Consider the following 17,120-nt stretch of genomic DNA (forward strand, 5'->3'; position numbering starts at 1 on the left):
AAAACTGAAACTCTAAAAAGGGTTCACCTATTACAGACTGGCAAATGTACCGTTTTCAACTCACGATTACGTGGCCGTGTTTGGTTTCCCCGCTTTTTTGTTTGACACCCATAAAAAAGAAATCTATTTTAAACTGAACCAAAGCTTAATTAACTGCTGCAATAACTAATGCTTTTACTGTATATAACTACAGACTACGAATTTGAGCTTGAGTGTATCTTATAATCTCAGTTCAATAATCTCTTATTGTAGAGTAAGTTGTTGTTGTTGTTGTTGTTATTATTACATGTACCCTAGCCCAGATAGCAGATATCTAGCGAAATTAATTAAACGATTAATTATCAATTAGTACATAAGTTAAAATAGGTAAGTTGTAACCTATATAAAATATACATACTAGTGCATCTAGTTTAGTTTATGCTATTTTTTTTCAATAATTGCCTACTACAAATTTTCGTAATATTCTATGCTCTTCGTTTCATTTCGTCGATTCGTTACATGTACAAACGCACTCTGGTCCGTCTTATTACTGCCTATTGGGCAAAGAACCTCACCCAGGTAATGGCGAACTTGTCAAAATTCGGAGGTACGATACAGTGACGAGAAACGACTCCGTGTATAAACGCATACACTAATACTAAAAGGGTAAGGAAATCGAAACGTAGGAAACGGCAATGTAGAAAACTAAGACGTATTGTGAATGGACCTATAGTTATGCATTCCGTCGTTTAGCAGTGTGAAACAGTTTGAAGCATCCGCTTCAAAATGAGGACTTTTAAATGTAACAATAGTGATATAAGTACTTTAATAGTAGTAACAATAAGTACGTTGAAAATGTCACTGGTTTGCTTTCACGCTATAATTATTTTTGGCTTCAAAACTTACTTCAGCATGTACCTCAATAGTTCCTTTACACATAGACACTGATCCTGTATATGCGGTAAAGCATAAGCCTATTTGATTTAAAGACATGTTGTTCGAATCCCGGCATAGGCAGACTTGGTTCTGTGCTGGGAGCCAGTCGTCCGATGGAGTGTCTAACGGCGACACCGGACGTAAAGCTTGAAACATTGAGGGTAAAGCGTTAGGTCCGTTGCGATGGCCCTCAAAGACGCAGGACACCTTGCCCCCAACCCCTTCTATGAGTATTTTAGTATCATTATTATTATTTCGATGACTCTTCCCCAACTCTCTCGATAAGATCGATGATATCTGTGCAACGAGAACATCCATATTTTTCACCTATCAACGCGCAAGCGCGTCTCGACTTATCGACTTATTATATCTCTATTTGAACAAATCAGAACAAACCTATTGTGTACACTGACGTCCTACAAGTGAAACGCCGTCAGAAAATAACGCTGCGAATAATTTATAATTTAATTTGTTTACGTATACTCTAAGCAGCCTCACTCTGTGGACGTAGGTACTACGAGATTCATGTAGGAGCAATTTAAGTGAGCAAAATGTCTCACAACCTGATACAATCAGTCTGCACACGTCCGATAAAACGTAGCACTACACACAACTGTAATTAGCGTCGTTCCTCTGTCACCAGTTAAAGCTCTTTCTTCAGAGGAGACCCAAATCCAACTAAAAACATGAAATAAGCTGCTAACGTTACGAACACTGACGTTTTCAGTGCATGGTCCTCATCTAATTTTTATTTAAGAATATTTTAAGGTACATTTTTTTGAGACGTCCCGTTAACCAAACAACTCGTCATCAAGCAAGGAAAATAGTCACCTGCAAAATCAACCAGCGACCGTTGACCCCAACCTGCAGAATGGAGCAGTCTATTTCTGCTATACTAGTAATAATAATGATGATTATTATTAACCGGATTATACTTATCGGATTATCCTGACCCCTAAAATGATAGATTTGGGCGAAGAAAATCGATTCATTAAACTAAAGTGTGTAACTACCAAAAATTTTCAGTTTTATTTGTGTTTCCCTCGAAGCTGAAACTGAAATCTACTAAAAGAAGTTGTTGTTTTTTTATTTCTCTGTTGAGGATATTACTGAACATGGGTTCAGTAGGTGTTAATAGTTTCCTTGTGTAGCCATATGACGACCCGTTATGGGGAAGATAACAAGCGAAGTCTCACTAGTATCCATTATAGCCGTTGTCCACTTTAAGGTAATAGAAATTGCACACACTGTTTTATTATAGTACTCCTTACAACCTCGGAAACGGCTCAGTTAGTTTTCATTAGTTCACTACGAATTGGAAACATTAATTTGATTTGTGCCTTCGCGGCGGCCGAGTCAATTTTACATAATTGATCGTTTAACGGTTATTTAGTCATCATCTCCAGTAATGATGAGCACCGTCGTAGTTGCCGTGATCTTTTTTCTGATTATTATCATCATAACGGTACTGCTTCTTCCTATCGCGATGCGTGTCATGCGTCAGATCTTGGTAGGTGCCCTTTCCGTTATGGGGGCCAAGATTGATGATTTGAAGAATATCGTCGCCGACATAGCCGTAGTCACCGTAGTGATAAATGTGATTACCTCCTTTCCTTTTATGCCCCTCACTTAGCAGCATTCCATAAGTTGGACCCAAACCTGCACCCCCAACTGCGGCTATTAGCAGAGGACCTGCAGCCTTCGAGATCATTTGATTCCTTAGGTAACCGCCATTGCGTTCAGACAGCAAGAGGACAACTACTGCGGTAGCTAAACGCGCGCGTTCTATCGTGAAAATTTGCTTTACTAGGTCGAAACAGTCTATCGAAGATGGAACTAGTTGCAACTCGAGTGTAATTATTTGAATTTATAGTACAGCATTAAACAGACTTATAAATACTAAAGACGTAAAGCTTTACACATCGTTGATACTTGACTTGAAGTGACGTTTTTCGGTAGCAAATCCGGACGACTCGCTATGATGTAATGTTGATACCGTTCAATCCTAGGCCATCAAGCATAGGATTATATTAAAATCCAATGTGTTAGTGATTTATTAGCACAGGCATCATTGCTCCGCTAAATTGAACGTTTGTTTCAAATTTAAAATTATTAGTGCTTCAATTTATTAATAAATTCGTCGGATAAATGACGCTATAAAAGCGCATGAAGGTCAGATATTTCTTCACTACTGAATATTAAGACACTGTACAAATAAATAGTGAGCGACTAAAACGGACGAGAGAAGACTGTTATTAAATCGTTGAAGAAAGCAAACGTTTACCACAGAATCACAAACGAAGAGAACAAGATTTTCTCGAAACGATGCTTGTCGTCCAAATTATCAGATTCCTATAGTTTACCTCTGATATATCTATGGTATTAAGCATACAACAAGCGAAGTGTATTACAGCATTTTATAGACCTTAAAGTAGACGCAAATCTTCAACGCTATATCGGAAAAGAAATTGGTGAAAAGCTTAGAAAACACGCGCATATCACTGAACTTCTTTGTCCGAAACCTGTCAATTATGGCAGATTCCTTTTAAAACAAACCTGGATATAACCTAATTGATTTGTGAACTTGCATAGGCGGCAAAGTTCAAAATTAATTTCTATTCTACATTAATTTCTGTCCACAGGCGTCACGTAGCACGCCTGCAGCCAATCGAGCGAGCAGAACGCCTCCGGCAGACAAAATCCACGTAGGTCGTTTTGTAACTTTGTTTCCGAATCTAAAACAGAGCTGCACCATTACCGTAGTAGAATGATCGCATCTCGATATCGAGTTTTACGGCATGGGCCAGTCAGCCGGCGAACCAATATCATACCCAGTGTACGTATACCTATGTCCCTACAACACTGCCATATAGTTGTCGTACTAAAACGTGTCTTTTTAACAATCGAAATTAGAGTTATTTGACTTTGGCGCTCTGCAGTTCATTCCTTTTTCATGTCGGACGTTAAAAAGAATGGCGTCCTAGCTTACAAAGCAACATCTGCTAGCTGCCTGTTATTAATACGTGAAGATAGGGAAGTTGGCGAAATGAAGTTTGAGAACAAATGCTGCTAGACAAGCAATCGTACTAACTTTCTAGGTGGTGTAAATAAATGAAGACACAGTGCTGTAGTGTGGAGCGTGGCTTGAAAACATTATTGTTAAAACCACTAACGGTTGTGCAAAGCGCTTGTCCACTTTAGCTTGCTCTGCTCTGCTCTGTAGAAACTAGACATGATTTGCGCTGGTCACCGACGATTGTTAGTCAAATGTTTGCAAAGCATCCCACAGACTTCTTGGTGAAAACACCCCCAGAGTAACCGGCGGAACACACTTGTCGAATTGGGCTCAAAGAAAACATGCAAGGAATTGGCATTCAATTCGAGCGCTCTCGCAATGCTGACAAATTTTTGTATCAGACGTGGCAAAAACCAGGTCGGCCGTACGACACACTTGTTTCGCTAAGATTATAAAAGGCTAACAGAGGAATAGCGGTCGCAGACCTATAGGTGTGTACTGTGCAAACAGTTTCTACCACTGTATAACGTGCGAAGGGGGAGGGACTGCGAAAAGCTAATTGGTTCATGACCAAAATGTAAATCATACGGGTCAGGTCTATGGAAAAATAACGACACTGAAGTCTGTCTGGCTGAAATGTAGGGCACTTGAAACTTAAATTCTCAAGTTTATAGAGGGTACAATTACAGACTCTCTATGAAATGGCCTAGCATAAATCGCTATGGTGCGGCATAGAAAAAAATTCATGAAGCGAGTCTGCAAAACGCACTATAAGGCCTTCGATACGCTGTTCGGATTCGAATGCCCCGTGCAATGCGTTAAAATTATAGACCGTTCCTCAGGAAAACTTGCAGTCGATACGTGGACTAAACTTTGGACAGGCATGGAAAAAATGGCCGATTGCTATGGGTATCTGGAACTACTTACTCTCGAACAACGGCGAATTAAACGCAATTTCCGAAGCGAACCGTTGGGATGTTAAACAATTCTATATTCTGCAAAATGTTCCTATCAAATGAATCCTACAAGCCAAAATAGCTCCATACCTCGTATTGAACCAAGTATAATAAACGGGACGAAAAGTTCAGCAGGGGGCTCAGGAGATCAAGTCAATTGATACGGCTGTGTCATTAGAAGTGCAAGTAAAATTCAAAACAAATACGGAACTGGAAGAGATCAGACAATAATAAAATCTGTCGCAAAAATAAGTTGGAAAGCGACGTCAATCAAGTCGTCGCGACTCAGCATTCAAGCTATCAGGCAAGCCTGTTTAGAGACCACGCTGTTTCCCTGGAAGAGGACCTCAATGTAAACTTCAAGTTGCCTTACACAAGTAAACTCGAAAAAACTCGCTAAAATTTGTTGACGCCGCAATAGTGAGCAATCTAAATGTTAGCCGCTGTTGAGTAAAAAAGACACAAAGCCGAGCTGAAGTACTGGCCAGCCTAAGCGATGCCTGGAAAGTGAAACTAAGCTACTTCCCTGTAAATGCTACTAACTAGGAACATTGAGCGGATAGACACACGACATTTCTTCCAATGCATGGAAGTAATGCTAACGCTGTGCCGACTCTAAGAGGAGAAGGGTTAAGGGGTCTTCGAGTCTGATGCGTTTGCGAGTCAGCCACACTAGGCAGTACGTATTCCCGAAACTTTGCAAAAATCAGTGGCTAAATCGTGGGCTGGCATCCACCTCCACTGAGGGAAAATATTCACGATCAAGAGGTAATGCTCTAAGTTTGGTGTGATTTAAAAGAAGTTTTATATTATGAGCCGTTTAAACCAGGCGAGCTTTGTTGGAATTTCAAGTAAAAAATTGACAAAAACGGTGTTGAGTATATTGCAACGTGAAAATGTCGTATGCCATGTGGCAAAGGTAGGCCGAACTAAAAATAATCTAGGTCGCTATTTACACGATGCCATAGGTGGCGCATAGGTGGTGAAATTATCCCCATTTATTCAGACCCATTCACCTAGTAAGCGAATGGTCCAAAACGGAGCCGGAAGTCCGTCAATGTTCATCGTTATCGAAATGATGGATAAGAGTCAGATAAAAGGAGAGGTTATGAACAGGCCTTATATTTTGCCGGTAGATGTTTGTCTTAACGGCATATATACATATAGGTCCTTTTTTAGGGCGACACTCGTAAATACGTACCACCTATCGAGTCGCAATCAATAATAATAATATGAATTATTCATATTTGTCATAACGGGAGAACTAAATGAAACGTTCGTCTTGAGCATAATCGAAAATCTTAGCATTACAATGATATGTTGTGCCTACATTTTCATTGTACTAAATAATATGCCTGGCATAGTTACCATACATCATCATACTGCAATGCCTGTTGTGAGAAGAACAAACTCTTACATTTAAAAGACGGATTTGCCATTAGGGGCAGCGCGCACAGGATGAACGGCAGCTTTTTGATCTGAGTGAAAGTCGAGTGCTCCTTAAAGGTGTCGACTTTGGATTAACAACGTTTGAAGCTCAAGTTGCTTCTGCGCAGGAGGAAACCGCTAAAATCAAATGAGGAGTCCACGATTTCAATGTCGTATAAAAAAAAAAAGTATCGCACAAGGCGTGTTGACTCTCTACATCTCCAATTTTACGTCCGGTACCGCCATTAAGCGTTCGATCAAACAGCTGACTCCCACGACGAAACGCAATATGTCTATACGCGGGTTCAATCCTATGCGACGACATGTCACTAAGATTAGCACATAAATACCTTACACACTAAGCTATTACGGGGAAGCGGCGTATGTACTATTTTAATATTGCTTCGATTAATGATTCTCTTACCTTTTGCAATTTTCGATCTTTTCGAAATAATTCTTCGAAGCATTGCTTTTAGGAAAAAAAAAATCCAGGTATCACTGATTTGTGATAGGTTCTGATGTAGCCCGGCCATTTCGAGTGAAATTTCTGTTCTCCACTGAATAAAAAAAACTTTTAAACACCGCTGAGTTGACCTGTTTTATGACGGATTACAAAATTATGTATGTATTACCACAACTTTTAGGCGGCACGATTTGTCTTCAACCATATTTTTTCGAACAGTGATATCCCTAAATCACGAACGTAACAAGCTCTTATCGCAGGTGTCCATTTAGTTGTATTTATATGTAGCATTCGATGACTGCATATCCTAAAACAAAGGTTTGCTTAACATTTACATATTGGAGTACTATGTATTTCTATAGCTACAAAGCATACTTTATTTCGTATAGGTAGCACCTTTTTTTTGGTCTTCTTGTGCAGCGTTTTCCCAACCTTTTTTTGTAAAGCAAGGTCCAGTTTTTTTCAGCAGAAAACGCTAATATGTGACCCCGGATTTATTTTTAACGTTTGTTAGGATAGTCAAGACCAAAAACAAGGAAATTCTTAAGTTCGTACCTACAGTAATGTAGAAGTAACATGTTTGCTTATAAACTGAAAAAACACAGCGGTGGCCGTCGATACACTTCGATTCTCCGAAAAAGGCCCGAACAGCAGTAAACAAAACGATGATGAATATAGCCTTTATGCCTTCTGCTCTCTAAATTGTGCCCCATGCATTAAGTTCTTCGTTTTATTCTACTCCGATCACAAGCAATGCTAAATGGCGAAGGCCGAACTCTACGGATCTATGGAAGTTGTTTTGAATTCCTCGAACCCGGGCGACTATGCGTATTGTTGTATTATTGCAGGAAAGCACCACGACGCGTCTTTCAAGTAGATCGAAGGCCAACTCCAAATACGATGATAAAAAAATGTGCACATTTTTCAAAATAGTTGATTTTTTTCTTATTTATAGGTAATACAGAATGTTTGCAATAGAGAACCCATGCGTCTGGTCAGGTTTTGCCGTCGCCAGCAGAGCGTTAGCGATGCGAGCTACCGACAAGGACTCCCATTTTCGAAATTTTTCGAAATTAATAATAATAATTTTTCGAAAATAGAATCACAACTAAGGCTTAATTACGAATTTTTTTTCTGGCAAATGCTTTTCGCTTAGGGTGGCTTTTCTTACCTGACAGTGAATGGCAATTATTGATAAAGATAATATGATTAGCATAGTCTTAGAGTTTTGTTAGATTCAACTTTTTTAGATGTAATGAAAAATTATTTTTAGCCATTAGGAAGTTGGAGAGCGGCCCTATCATCAGCTAGCCGATAACAAAAAAACGTGTATCTATCGACGGGGGTCGGCGTTAGCTTTATCCTGGTACCGAGCCGGTTCCAGTTAGTTATTCATATCGGACAAAAGGTGAATTATTGTCATTACAATCAAATGAGGCAACACCTCTGAGTGAAATAAAGTTCCGTCGCAGACAAACAAGAATTCAACGACTGCATAACGAGTCTCAACGAAGTCTGCTCTACACCGCCAGAAGGCATTATCTATTTGTCGAATCTCTTGTTGCTTATTATTGAACTATTATTCCTGTTGCGCTTAATCTTCGAGAGGAAAAAGGAAACAACTTTTTTCCTCTGAGAGTGAACAAAAACAAAATAGAAAATATCGATTTTTTTTTAAATTGGAAGTCAAGGGCACTTTATTTCTACATCATAATATACGCCCTGAAATCTACTTGACTAATGTGGCGAACATAATTTGTCGCTTTCTATTAGACGTGAAAGAAGTATTGACTACCGCGTGTCTAGAGCGAGTGTATTTTGTGTGTATACGATAGCAGGGCCGTGTGATTGTCGCGGCTACTTTTTGAATACCGAGATGCCGACGGTAAAGGATTGCAGTGCCGTACATGAGCTTCAACAGGGGCAACCTGATATTGTCTACCGGATACACAAGTCAAGAAACATTGTTACTAATCCAAAATATTTTTCCAATTTTTAATCATAAAAATGAGCTTTTCCAGGCGGGCCAGCTTTACATACCAGAAACTATCAAAACAGTTTTGCCGCATATATAATATACACTAATTATATAGATCAGGATATAATTCGGTAATATGGAAAACAGTACAATAAATCACGTGGCTTATTTTCGGTGTGGTTCGACGATAACGTATTCACTTGCCAAAATATAGGCGTATGCACGGAGCCGATATCTATTTATTAGGTAGGCTTGGCCTACTTAACGAGGAAACACCTCAATAAAAAACATCCGCCTTAGACAGCTACTTTTCCCATTCGAAAGTGCAAAAAGCCACCCTGAACAAGTAACAGTGATTTGTATCTGTTGAACAGTAACAGGCAGTTTAAGGGATATTTTTCCAGTGATCATGCACCTTGTTAACAAGCGGCGACACTGTCAGACAGACCTCGTCGTGAAAGGTCGCGACCAAACTGAAACAATGTTACTTAGAGAAGACGTATCTACCCAGTAGCCGAACACTATCTTCATAATCATGCCGCGTTGATCACGGCTATTGTTTTTCCAATAAGAATATTTCGGGTGAGCTTTCTTATATAGTTTCCAGACCATACGCGGCCAAAGATGCATGCTAGAATAGCGAATACACACGGCAAACTTGCAAGCACCCGTATCTCCGTTCTCTGCTTATCTTTTTGTAAATTACTCAGTGGTTCACTAACCGTTAACATTGAACTATGCTTGATTGCAACAAAGGCGCGAGAGTTTTCAGACGGCAATTTTAGCGGTCGCACTATGGTAAAACTATCGTTATTGCTAAAATCACAATCCGTCTTCTGCGCACTCTAATTACTATATTTGAAATGTAACACATTATCATATAGTAAGTAGTAAGCATGTTATATATAGTTTCAGAATTTTCATAATCCGCATGTTTTGAAAGCTAGTAAGATTTTTCATAGCATACCCTTCTGATTATCGAACTGTAAACACACAACGGATGTGTCATTTTAATTACGACCAAACCTATGTTTCGTTCGCGATCAACTGGAACGCCTCCGCCTTGGCGTTCGCACTGCTATCATGAGCGTCGTCATCACCAATCCCCGCACAGGGGCTCGTGTACAGCCTGGCAGCAGCCGTATTAGACAGTATAATCCTAGGCGCCCGATTATGCGACAAGCTGCCTGATGCGTGGAACCGGTCATCCCCCGAAGTAAGTCGAGATTTACTTCGTCCGTTCCGTTAACCGCTCTCACACACAGTGTCTTTCATCGCGCTGTTTGTCCACATAATTTAACGTGGCACTCTAGTTGATACGGATTATAGTTCCGCTAATGTAGGGATTATGATACGATTGAGGATTATCAATACCTGCATAAGTTGGTTGACCACTAAATGGAAAAAGAGAAATCTAAGCAGCCTTGTGCTTTAAACAAAAGAACTCCCCGCTTAGAAAGAAGACTTCAGCAGGTGCAGGAGGTCATTTTTGTTTCAGTTGGTCCTAGCTGAGAAATTATTCTTCCCGACTATAGCTTTCTCTTCACAGTAATTGTCAAGTTACACTTTTGTCGACAATGTACTGATTATGATACTGCCGTGCAAAAACCATTCTCGTATGGAGACTGGTGCAGTAGAAAGTTGAAATTAACTTATGTTATTGTACAGAGTTCAATGAGCTTGTGTGATAAACCTTATGGAACGAGAAAATACGACCTTTGTTGTCGTGCATCTCACAGCTGTTTTATAACGACAGTTTTGGCCTAATTCAACGTTACAAATTTTCTCTGTCTGACTTTTTTTCTGCCAATATCTTTCCAAATCAACACGTTCGCTATGAATGAAAGTACCTGTTCTTACAAGCGCTTGTATGTATTTTTATATACAATAACTCGTTAAATAGGATATTGCCTTGCCAAATCAACGATCAACTTCTGATCAGCTCTCTTTCGGCGTCGTAAAAATGTTATGTTGAAAGATGACCCTGACACTCAAAATATAAGTGCCGCAGGGTCGCAACGTTGCATACTAATGATGTTGGCTTCGACGGTTTCTACAACTTAATTCTTTTATATCAAACACTTGATTGATTGGTAACAAATCAGTGTGTCACTTAGAAAGTTTAAGTAGGACCCATGGACCATATTTGAATGCAGTAGATTAGGATTTCAGCTGAACAAACGATGCTCCGCATGTGGATCGTTTTAATTTCTAAATTTAAAGAAAACGATTTAATGTGTTTTTCCTTCGCATATACGATTGTCTCCTTCCACTATGTCGTTATGCCATTATGTGCCGCAGCTCAAATTTAGAAAAGGCTTATCTAATTCTCGAGCGCACGAAGAGAAACGAGATAGGTGACTGAAGCTATCATTTTTGCTGACGAGCAAAGAATAATGCCATCTAAATAATTTAGTGAATAAATATCAATTGCTTAAAATAGTAACAAATAAATATAATAGTAATGGTTTAATGTGGGCACACCCATATGCTTTACCACTCGTATACCTAGCCACTATCGGGTGAATTTATTTATTAACTGCTAAGTAACCACCAAACCCACAAATGAATAGGTCAGTTGTCCCGTTGTAGTTAATTATTTCAGCCAGGTGTCGTATCTGACGAAGTTTTTTTATTATAGACAAAGGCATCATGATCAAACGCTTACTTGAAAAGCTCGGACGCGGATGCAACACAAACGTCAATACGACTTTTTAAATGGCTGCTAGCAATGAGTCGCTGTTAGGACGGCCTAACAAACCGGATATAATTGCAAAGGTACGTTTGCCATACAATCAAATGAAACAGTTGAGTGATGCGAAAACTGGCAAAGGTGGATACCATATATAGATATATTATAGAAAAAAATATGGTCACATATACTTGCTGGCTCTATGCCCCAGCGACCGTTTTCAAATTTTAAATAAAGAGCAAAAGATAAAAGAGGTTGCTTTGCATTTCGTAGGGACCAACCCATTTTGTTTATAAGCTAGAGCTGAGAAACTCTTTAGAAAAAAAGATGAGTTACGCAAACGGTTTTCATTTTAGTCCTCATAGATGAACATTTATAGGCTTAGTTTGAGAAATGCGATATAAATATCACAAATAGAGGTTACGTTTTTATCAAACAGTTAGTTTTTTTAATTCGGTCTCCGAAATCTATTTGCAATGGCTCCGGAAAGCATTCACTCACGCTGCTATCTTTAATCCTCTTTTTAGATGCGTTTTTCTTCGTTTCAAAACTTCACGTATTTTATGTACTTAATGAAAAATTATATTATCCGTATTATTTATTTTGTTATCCCATATTTATGAGTCACTTGAACTAGAGTTTTCTACTTTGAGCTACTACTAAGCTCAATGAAAGCTAAAGTATCCTAATCTCTAATATCAAAATTATTTCGATTGACTCGAATCAGGAGAATGGCGACGCCTTGGTTTTGCCAGACGCAGATCCGGAGGACAGATCGAAGAGTTCCCCTACCAGTGACTCTTGGTGGCCTAAAGAATATAAAACGAAGAGCAAGGTAGCATGCGTACGGTAAAAATTATGGCATACGGCCAGGATGTCAAACACACAAACAGGTTGTCAGTTTCACTGCTAAAAATAAACTAATGCCAAAAAACACCGCATTGGCAGGAGGGAAAGCTTAATAAAAACGAGAATATCGGAACAACGAGCCGATTTAACATCAGCAGAACTTCCAATTCTATCAGGACCGTACGTTTTTTTTTCTTTGATCAGACAAGAATCCTTTCAAAAAGTACGCATAAAATAAACAAAACGTGAATATATATGTGTATATATATACATATATATGTGAATATATATGTGAATGTGAAACAAGTCCGAAGTCACCCATTTACGGCTCTAGAGGCTTCTAGATGGCCTTGAATTGCCGAAAATAAGCAGCAGAAGTGCTACCTAGATGTAGGACTATTCAGCAACCATGGCGCGTCGTGAATCTAGCGAGAAAAAGCAAGCACCAAGGAACAGTGCGTGTGCCAGATTTATTCAATACCTTGAAGACGTAGCTGCCGTAGCTGAAAGGTTTGTCGTTTTCTAACTCTAATTGGTTAAACGATAGTATTGAGCGTATTTGAGCTATATTCAGTATTTTATTTAGAAACTAGGAGATTATAGTTTTGATCAGGCGCAATTCAAAACAACGTTCAAACTTCGGCTTAACTGAACAGCGGATTTTATCGATCTATTGCATTTCCTATAATTATCCGAGATAACCTATTACTGAATGTTACAACAGGCATTCATATTGCAAAAACTATTATTTACTTGTTTATATAGTTCGAGTCTAATTTAGCGGACTAAGGCTCATCATGGTAAATTAACAATATGACAATTTAAGCCTTTGGTCAGTTTCTCATATTGGCGTTACAACATCTGTACTTCAATCGAGCTTTTTGGGTGACAATATAAGACGACTAAGTGTTTGCAGTCCACTTAAATGACATTTTTCCTCAAAGTTATGACGACCTCTTTTACGTAGTTGTAATGTACACAATCCGTTAGTGCCTTCTAGACGGAAATTTTTAGGTGTATGCTATCCGCTATCGACAAATAAACGCATGTAACTCTCAAAGTTTGCCCACACGTTTTCGGGATGTATTTGAATGCATTTTGTTAAACCAACTTTATTAAGATCGATTTTTTTTTTTGAAAATTGAAGCTTTTCGGTGCAGATTTGTAAGCATTTTAGCTAACACATGAATTCATTTTTAGAAAAATTACTTTAATTATCGATCTGCCACTTAAACTATCTAGACAATTTTGTTTTGGATAAGTACCAACATGAACTATATTTGATTATACTTTTTTTTTAATATTCGACGACTTTAAATGTTTTTGGTGCCATCCCAGATGGCGCAGCGGTACTTACTCTAGTTGATTTTGGTTGACGTTGAAAAAATGAGTACAGGTTGGTTCAAGTAGCTGACCTGTCTGAAATGAGTCTGGCCAATTTTCCCCTTTTAAAACTATGCTGACTACGGTAGAAGTGAACAGATTGTCGAAACATTATATTATTTTGATCTACAAAGCCGCACTAATACTTCATTAGTGCTACATGGTAATGTAAACAAGATACGTTGCAAAGATAGAGTAGGCTTTATTGTATTTAACACATAGAACAATACTGAAAATCAAATTGTATGTCCCATTAGAATACTGACCTACTAAGATCTTCGCCCGCCTGAGGCTCTTGACCAAGCGATGAGTAGTTTAGTTTAACATTACGATTTGGTTTGTCGGAGTTTCCGTAGTCTAGAGAGAAGTGTTTATAATTTGATCAGGATCGCATTGCAGTGCATCGAAGGGCTTGACCAATATTCTTCTGCGGTATATAGCGGTTATATTCTGTTAGCTGACATGGGTTCGCTTATCATTGGTCGTTTTAGCATCAACCTTTGATTCTACGATTCGTTTGAGATGAGAGGATAGATGCGGTTCCGTTGAACTACGTCCTTCGCCGTTAAGCCGAATAAAAAACACAGTACTAATACAGTTTCTGGCCTGACTATACCGATTGATTAATGTAATTCTTACATCATCCGTTTTTATCGCTACTTTCTCTGGGCCAATTCGCAGATCGCAGATGAAATAAAGACAACGACTTGTTAATGTAATACTGGATAGAAGTCCTTCGGAATCGCTGCTTCTCGGAAAGTCCCCTTACATCGACAGCTCTGCTGCCCCTTCTCTTATGTAACGATAATTTGTCCGTCGGCGAAGCTTCGCTAAGCTATCCAAATACAGGAGATACATACTAAAGCACGTACGGTCGATTTAGCTTCGCCGCTAAATCCTGGGGCAGCCCCAGGGTAGTCCGAACGCGCACCGACATGTCAAACGATGGCCGGTACAGGCTGAAAGCAAGGACCCACGTTTCCAATATTCGCTTATTCATTCGTTCTTCTTGGCTTCTGGACCCTTCCGTTCATTGAAGCTATTCAATTGACATGTACAGTTTCGCCATCTTACCCAAAGTCAGCGTCCCTTGCCCAAGAGAATACGAAAGTCCACGCGTACGTATGCCAACACCCATAAAAACCAAGAGTATATAAATTCTCGGCAAACAATAGGCAGTATTCATCTGTTTTGGTGTTTGCTACAAAGCGAAAGCCAACGCTCCTGCTCCGAGAAACATGCGTCTCTTGACTCTGCTTGTTGTCCTTACAACACTGGCGATCTCGGTCCTAGATGCTAGGCATCTGATCGCGAAGAAAGTCGCTAAGAAGCTCGCCGTACCAGTCCTAGCTGGCGGCGCCGCCGGAGCTGCCCTTGGTGTAGGCGCCGGTGCTTTATTTGCATCTCAGCACGGCGGCTACAATTATGGACACAGCTATGGAGGGTGGAACAACTAGTGAGTGACCTTTCAAATTTGCCCTTAACTCCTTATGACTTGGCCTTGCTTTTAATTGCCTGCAATATAGATGTAGAGCCGTTTTTATTCGCACAGTTTCTAATAGTTGGGACAACAATGAGACCATTAATTGCCCTGCGCGTCACCTACCAGTGACTCATAAAACGTCGAATCGGTTCTAACTGCCTGCATAATTATAGCGACTGTTGGATCAACGTCCGGCTTATTTAACATAATAACGCAAGCTGCGTTTTTATTTGTTATTATTATTAGCAGGTCTTCTGAATTCCTTTACTAATCACATTTAAGTTTACGCATTGCAATTCATCTTAAACATTATAAGCATGTACTCTCAACATGGGCGCTGTGCAGTTAAGCTTTAACATTATCTATCATTAAAGTTGACCTATATATATAATATTAATTCAGGCTATTGTTAGACTGCTCTGAACACCGCGAGGGTTCGGTAAGCATATGTTGCAGCTTCTATTGTCTATCTTCACAACAAAACTGCTCACTCTTCTTGTACAACACGCAAAACCAATGGCTTAATTTCGAATTAAATTCCACTGCCCTTACACTGAAGTTCCGTGAGCTTGTACCGTACAAATGATTCACAGGTGAACGTAATACCATTCGTACTGATTTAGACGACCTACGAGTTAGTGTTATATCATAGCAGAGTGCTCTCTATGGTCCACATAATTCGGTAGGGGGCGAACGAGGTTTGCCTTCAGAATGGTGCGCGTGTGGAAATAGCTTTCTACCAAGTTTCCAACATCTCTGATGTGCCTTATCATTTCTTGCCAACATAGATCGTTACTATCTGACCACATGTTATGACGACTGATCGATGGGCGTTTGCATCTCGTACAGGTAAAATAACAACAATAAAATTACTTTCCTTACATATGGCTGGCCATATGTTCGATGGTTCAACGAGGATTCGACTTGTATGTATAGTACATAGTAACTGATACAGTTATTATTATCATTGTTGTTGAATTTCTAGCGAAAAATAGCGCGTCATTATTTGCGACAAAGTAGCTTTTGATCGAATGCGAAATGATGAAGGAGAAAGTTGACTACTGCATATTATCAACAACGTTACTTAGACTCAGTAATTAAGTTAAATGTCAACTTAGCAACTCTTTAAAAATTTGCACCTACCATACTAATAGGTAATTAAATATAAAGCAATAGGTAAAAAACAGGCCATACAGATTTAATTGTTTTCAATTTGTGATTACAGTGGCGATGGATACGGTTACGGATGGTGAAAGTCCGAACAAGTTGAAGATTGTTCTCATCGTAGGGAAAGTTGAGACGTTTGACTCAAGATATTTCCACTTCTCGTCTGCTGTATTGACTTTGTCAATAAGCAAAGGCTAATTCTATCAGCGGATACGCTCATTGATTCCATTGCCTTCTGTTTTTTCCAGCAACATAATGTATATAAAAATTATGTCAATTTCCCTGTGTATATTTAAATAACGTTGTATCAAAATGTGTCGAAATAAACCACGTAACTATGTGGACTCGGAGAATCGTTATACAGTTAACTAGTTAAAATCGATATACGGAAAACACAACACAGTCTAATAAACACTCAGATAAAAACAACAAGTGAACTGAAATAAAACTAATTACCAGGAGATCTAGACTGCAATTCTAGTGAAGATGCACCAAAATAGTAAGGCATTAGAGAAAGGGTCTCTAGTCGGCAGTTAGAAACAACAATACAAGATCACACGATATGGCCCAGCACCATCGAAAATCGATCAGTGAATGATTTGCTTATTACTTAAGCAAACACAAATTAGTTTGGATGTATGCAGGTCCAGCTCCTCTCGAAAATGTCCCTAATAAGAGAGGAAATCAAAGAAATATCGAAATGCACGCTGCCTAGCTTTTGTGGCTCTACACGATAGGCACAAAATTGGATTCCTGCCAAGGGTCGAAAACAATATCCGTTTAACGAAAG

General features: G+C 39.2%; 1 protein-coding gene and 1 long non-coding RNA gene across 2 annotated transcripts; one reads left to right on the plus strand and one right to left on the minus strand.

Moving 5' to 3' along the window:
* Positions 1–1,660: 1,660 nt before the first annotated feature.
* On the minus strand, positions 1,661–9,966 carry LOC147752508 (uncharacterized). Its single transcript, XR_015313905.1, has 2 exons — positions 6,305–9,966; positions 1,661–2,920 (listed from the first exon to the last, which is right to left on the minus strand). It is a non-coding gene; the product is annotated as an uncharacterized LOC147752508 (long non-coding RNA).
* Positions 9,967–12,821: 2,855 nt separating this feature from the next.
* LOC111267663 (uncharacterized) lies at positions 12,822–16,674 on the plus strand. Its single transcript, XM_086971392.1, has 2 exons — positions 12,822–15,136; positions 16,389–16,674. Exons 1-2 carry the CDS (start codon positions 14,919–14,921, stop codon positions 16,414–16,416), a joined length of 246 nt encoding a protein of 81 aa, XP_086827518.1. The 5' UTR covers positions 12,822–14,918; the 3' UTR covers positions 16,417–16,674.
* The last annotated feature ends 446 nt before the right edge of the window (positions 16,675–17,120 follow it).

This window comes from Varroa jacobsoni, unplaced genomic scaffold (assembly GCF_002532875.2).
Source record: "Varroa jacobsoni isolate VJ856 unplaced genomic scaffold, vjacob_1.0 scaffold_1207, whole genome shotgun sequence".
Classification (NCBI taxonomy): Eukaryota; Metazoa; Arthropoda; class Arachnida; order Mesostigmata; family Varroidae; genus Varroa; species Varroa jacobsoni.

Coding starts and splice junctions, on each gene's coding strand:
- LOC111267663 (XM_086971392.1), top strand. CDS start 14,919: ATGCGTCTCTTGACTCTGCTTGTTGTCCTTACAACACTGGCGATCTCG. Junction 15,137..16,388: donor TATGGAGGGTGGAACAACTA/GTGAGTGACCTT, acceptor TTGTGATTACAG/TGGCGATGGATACGGTTACG.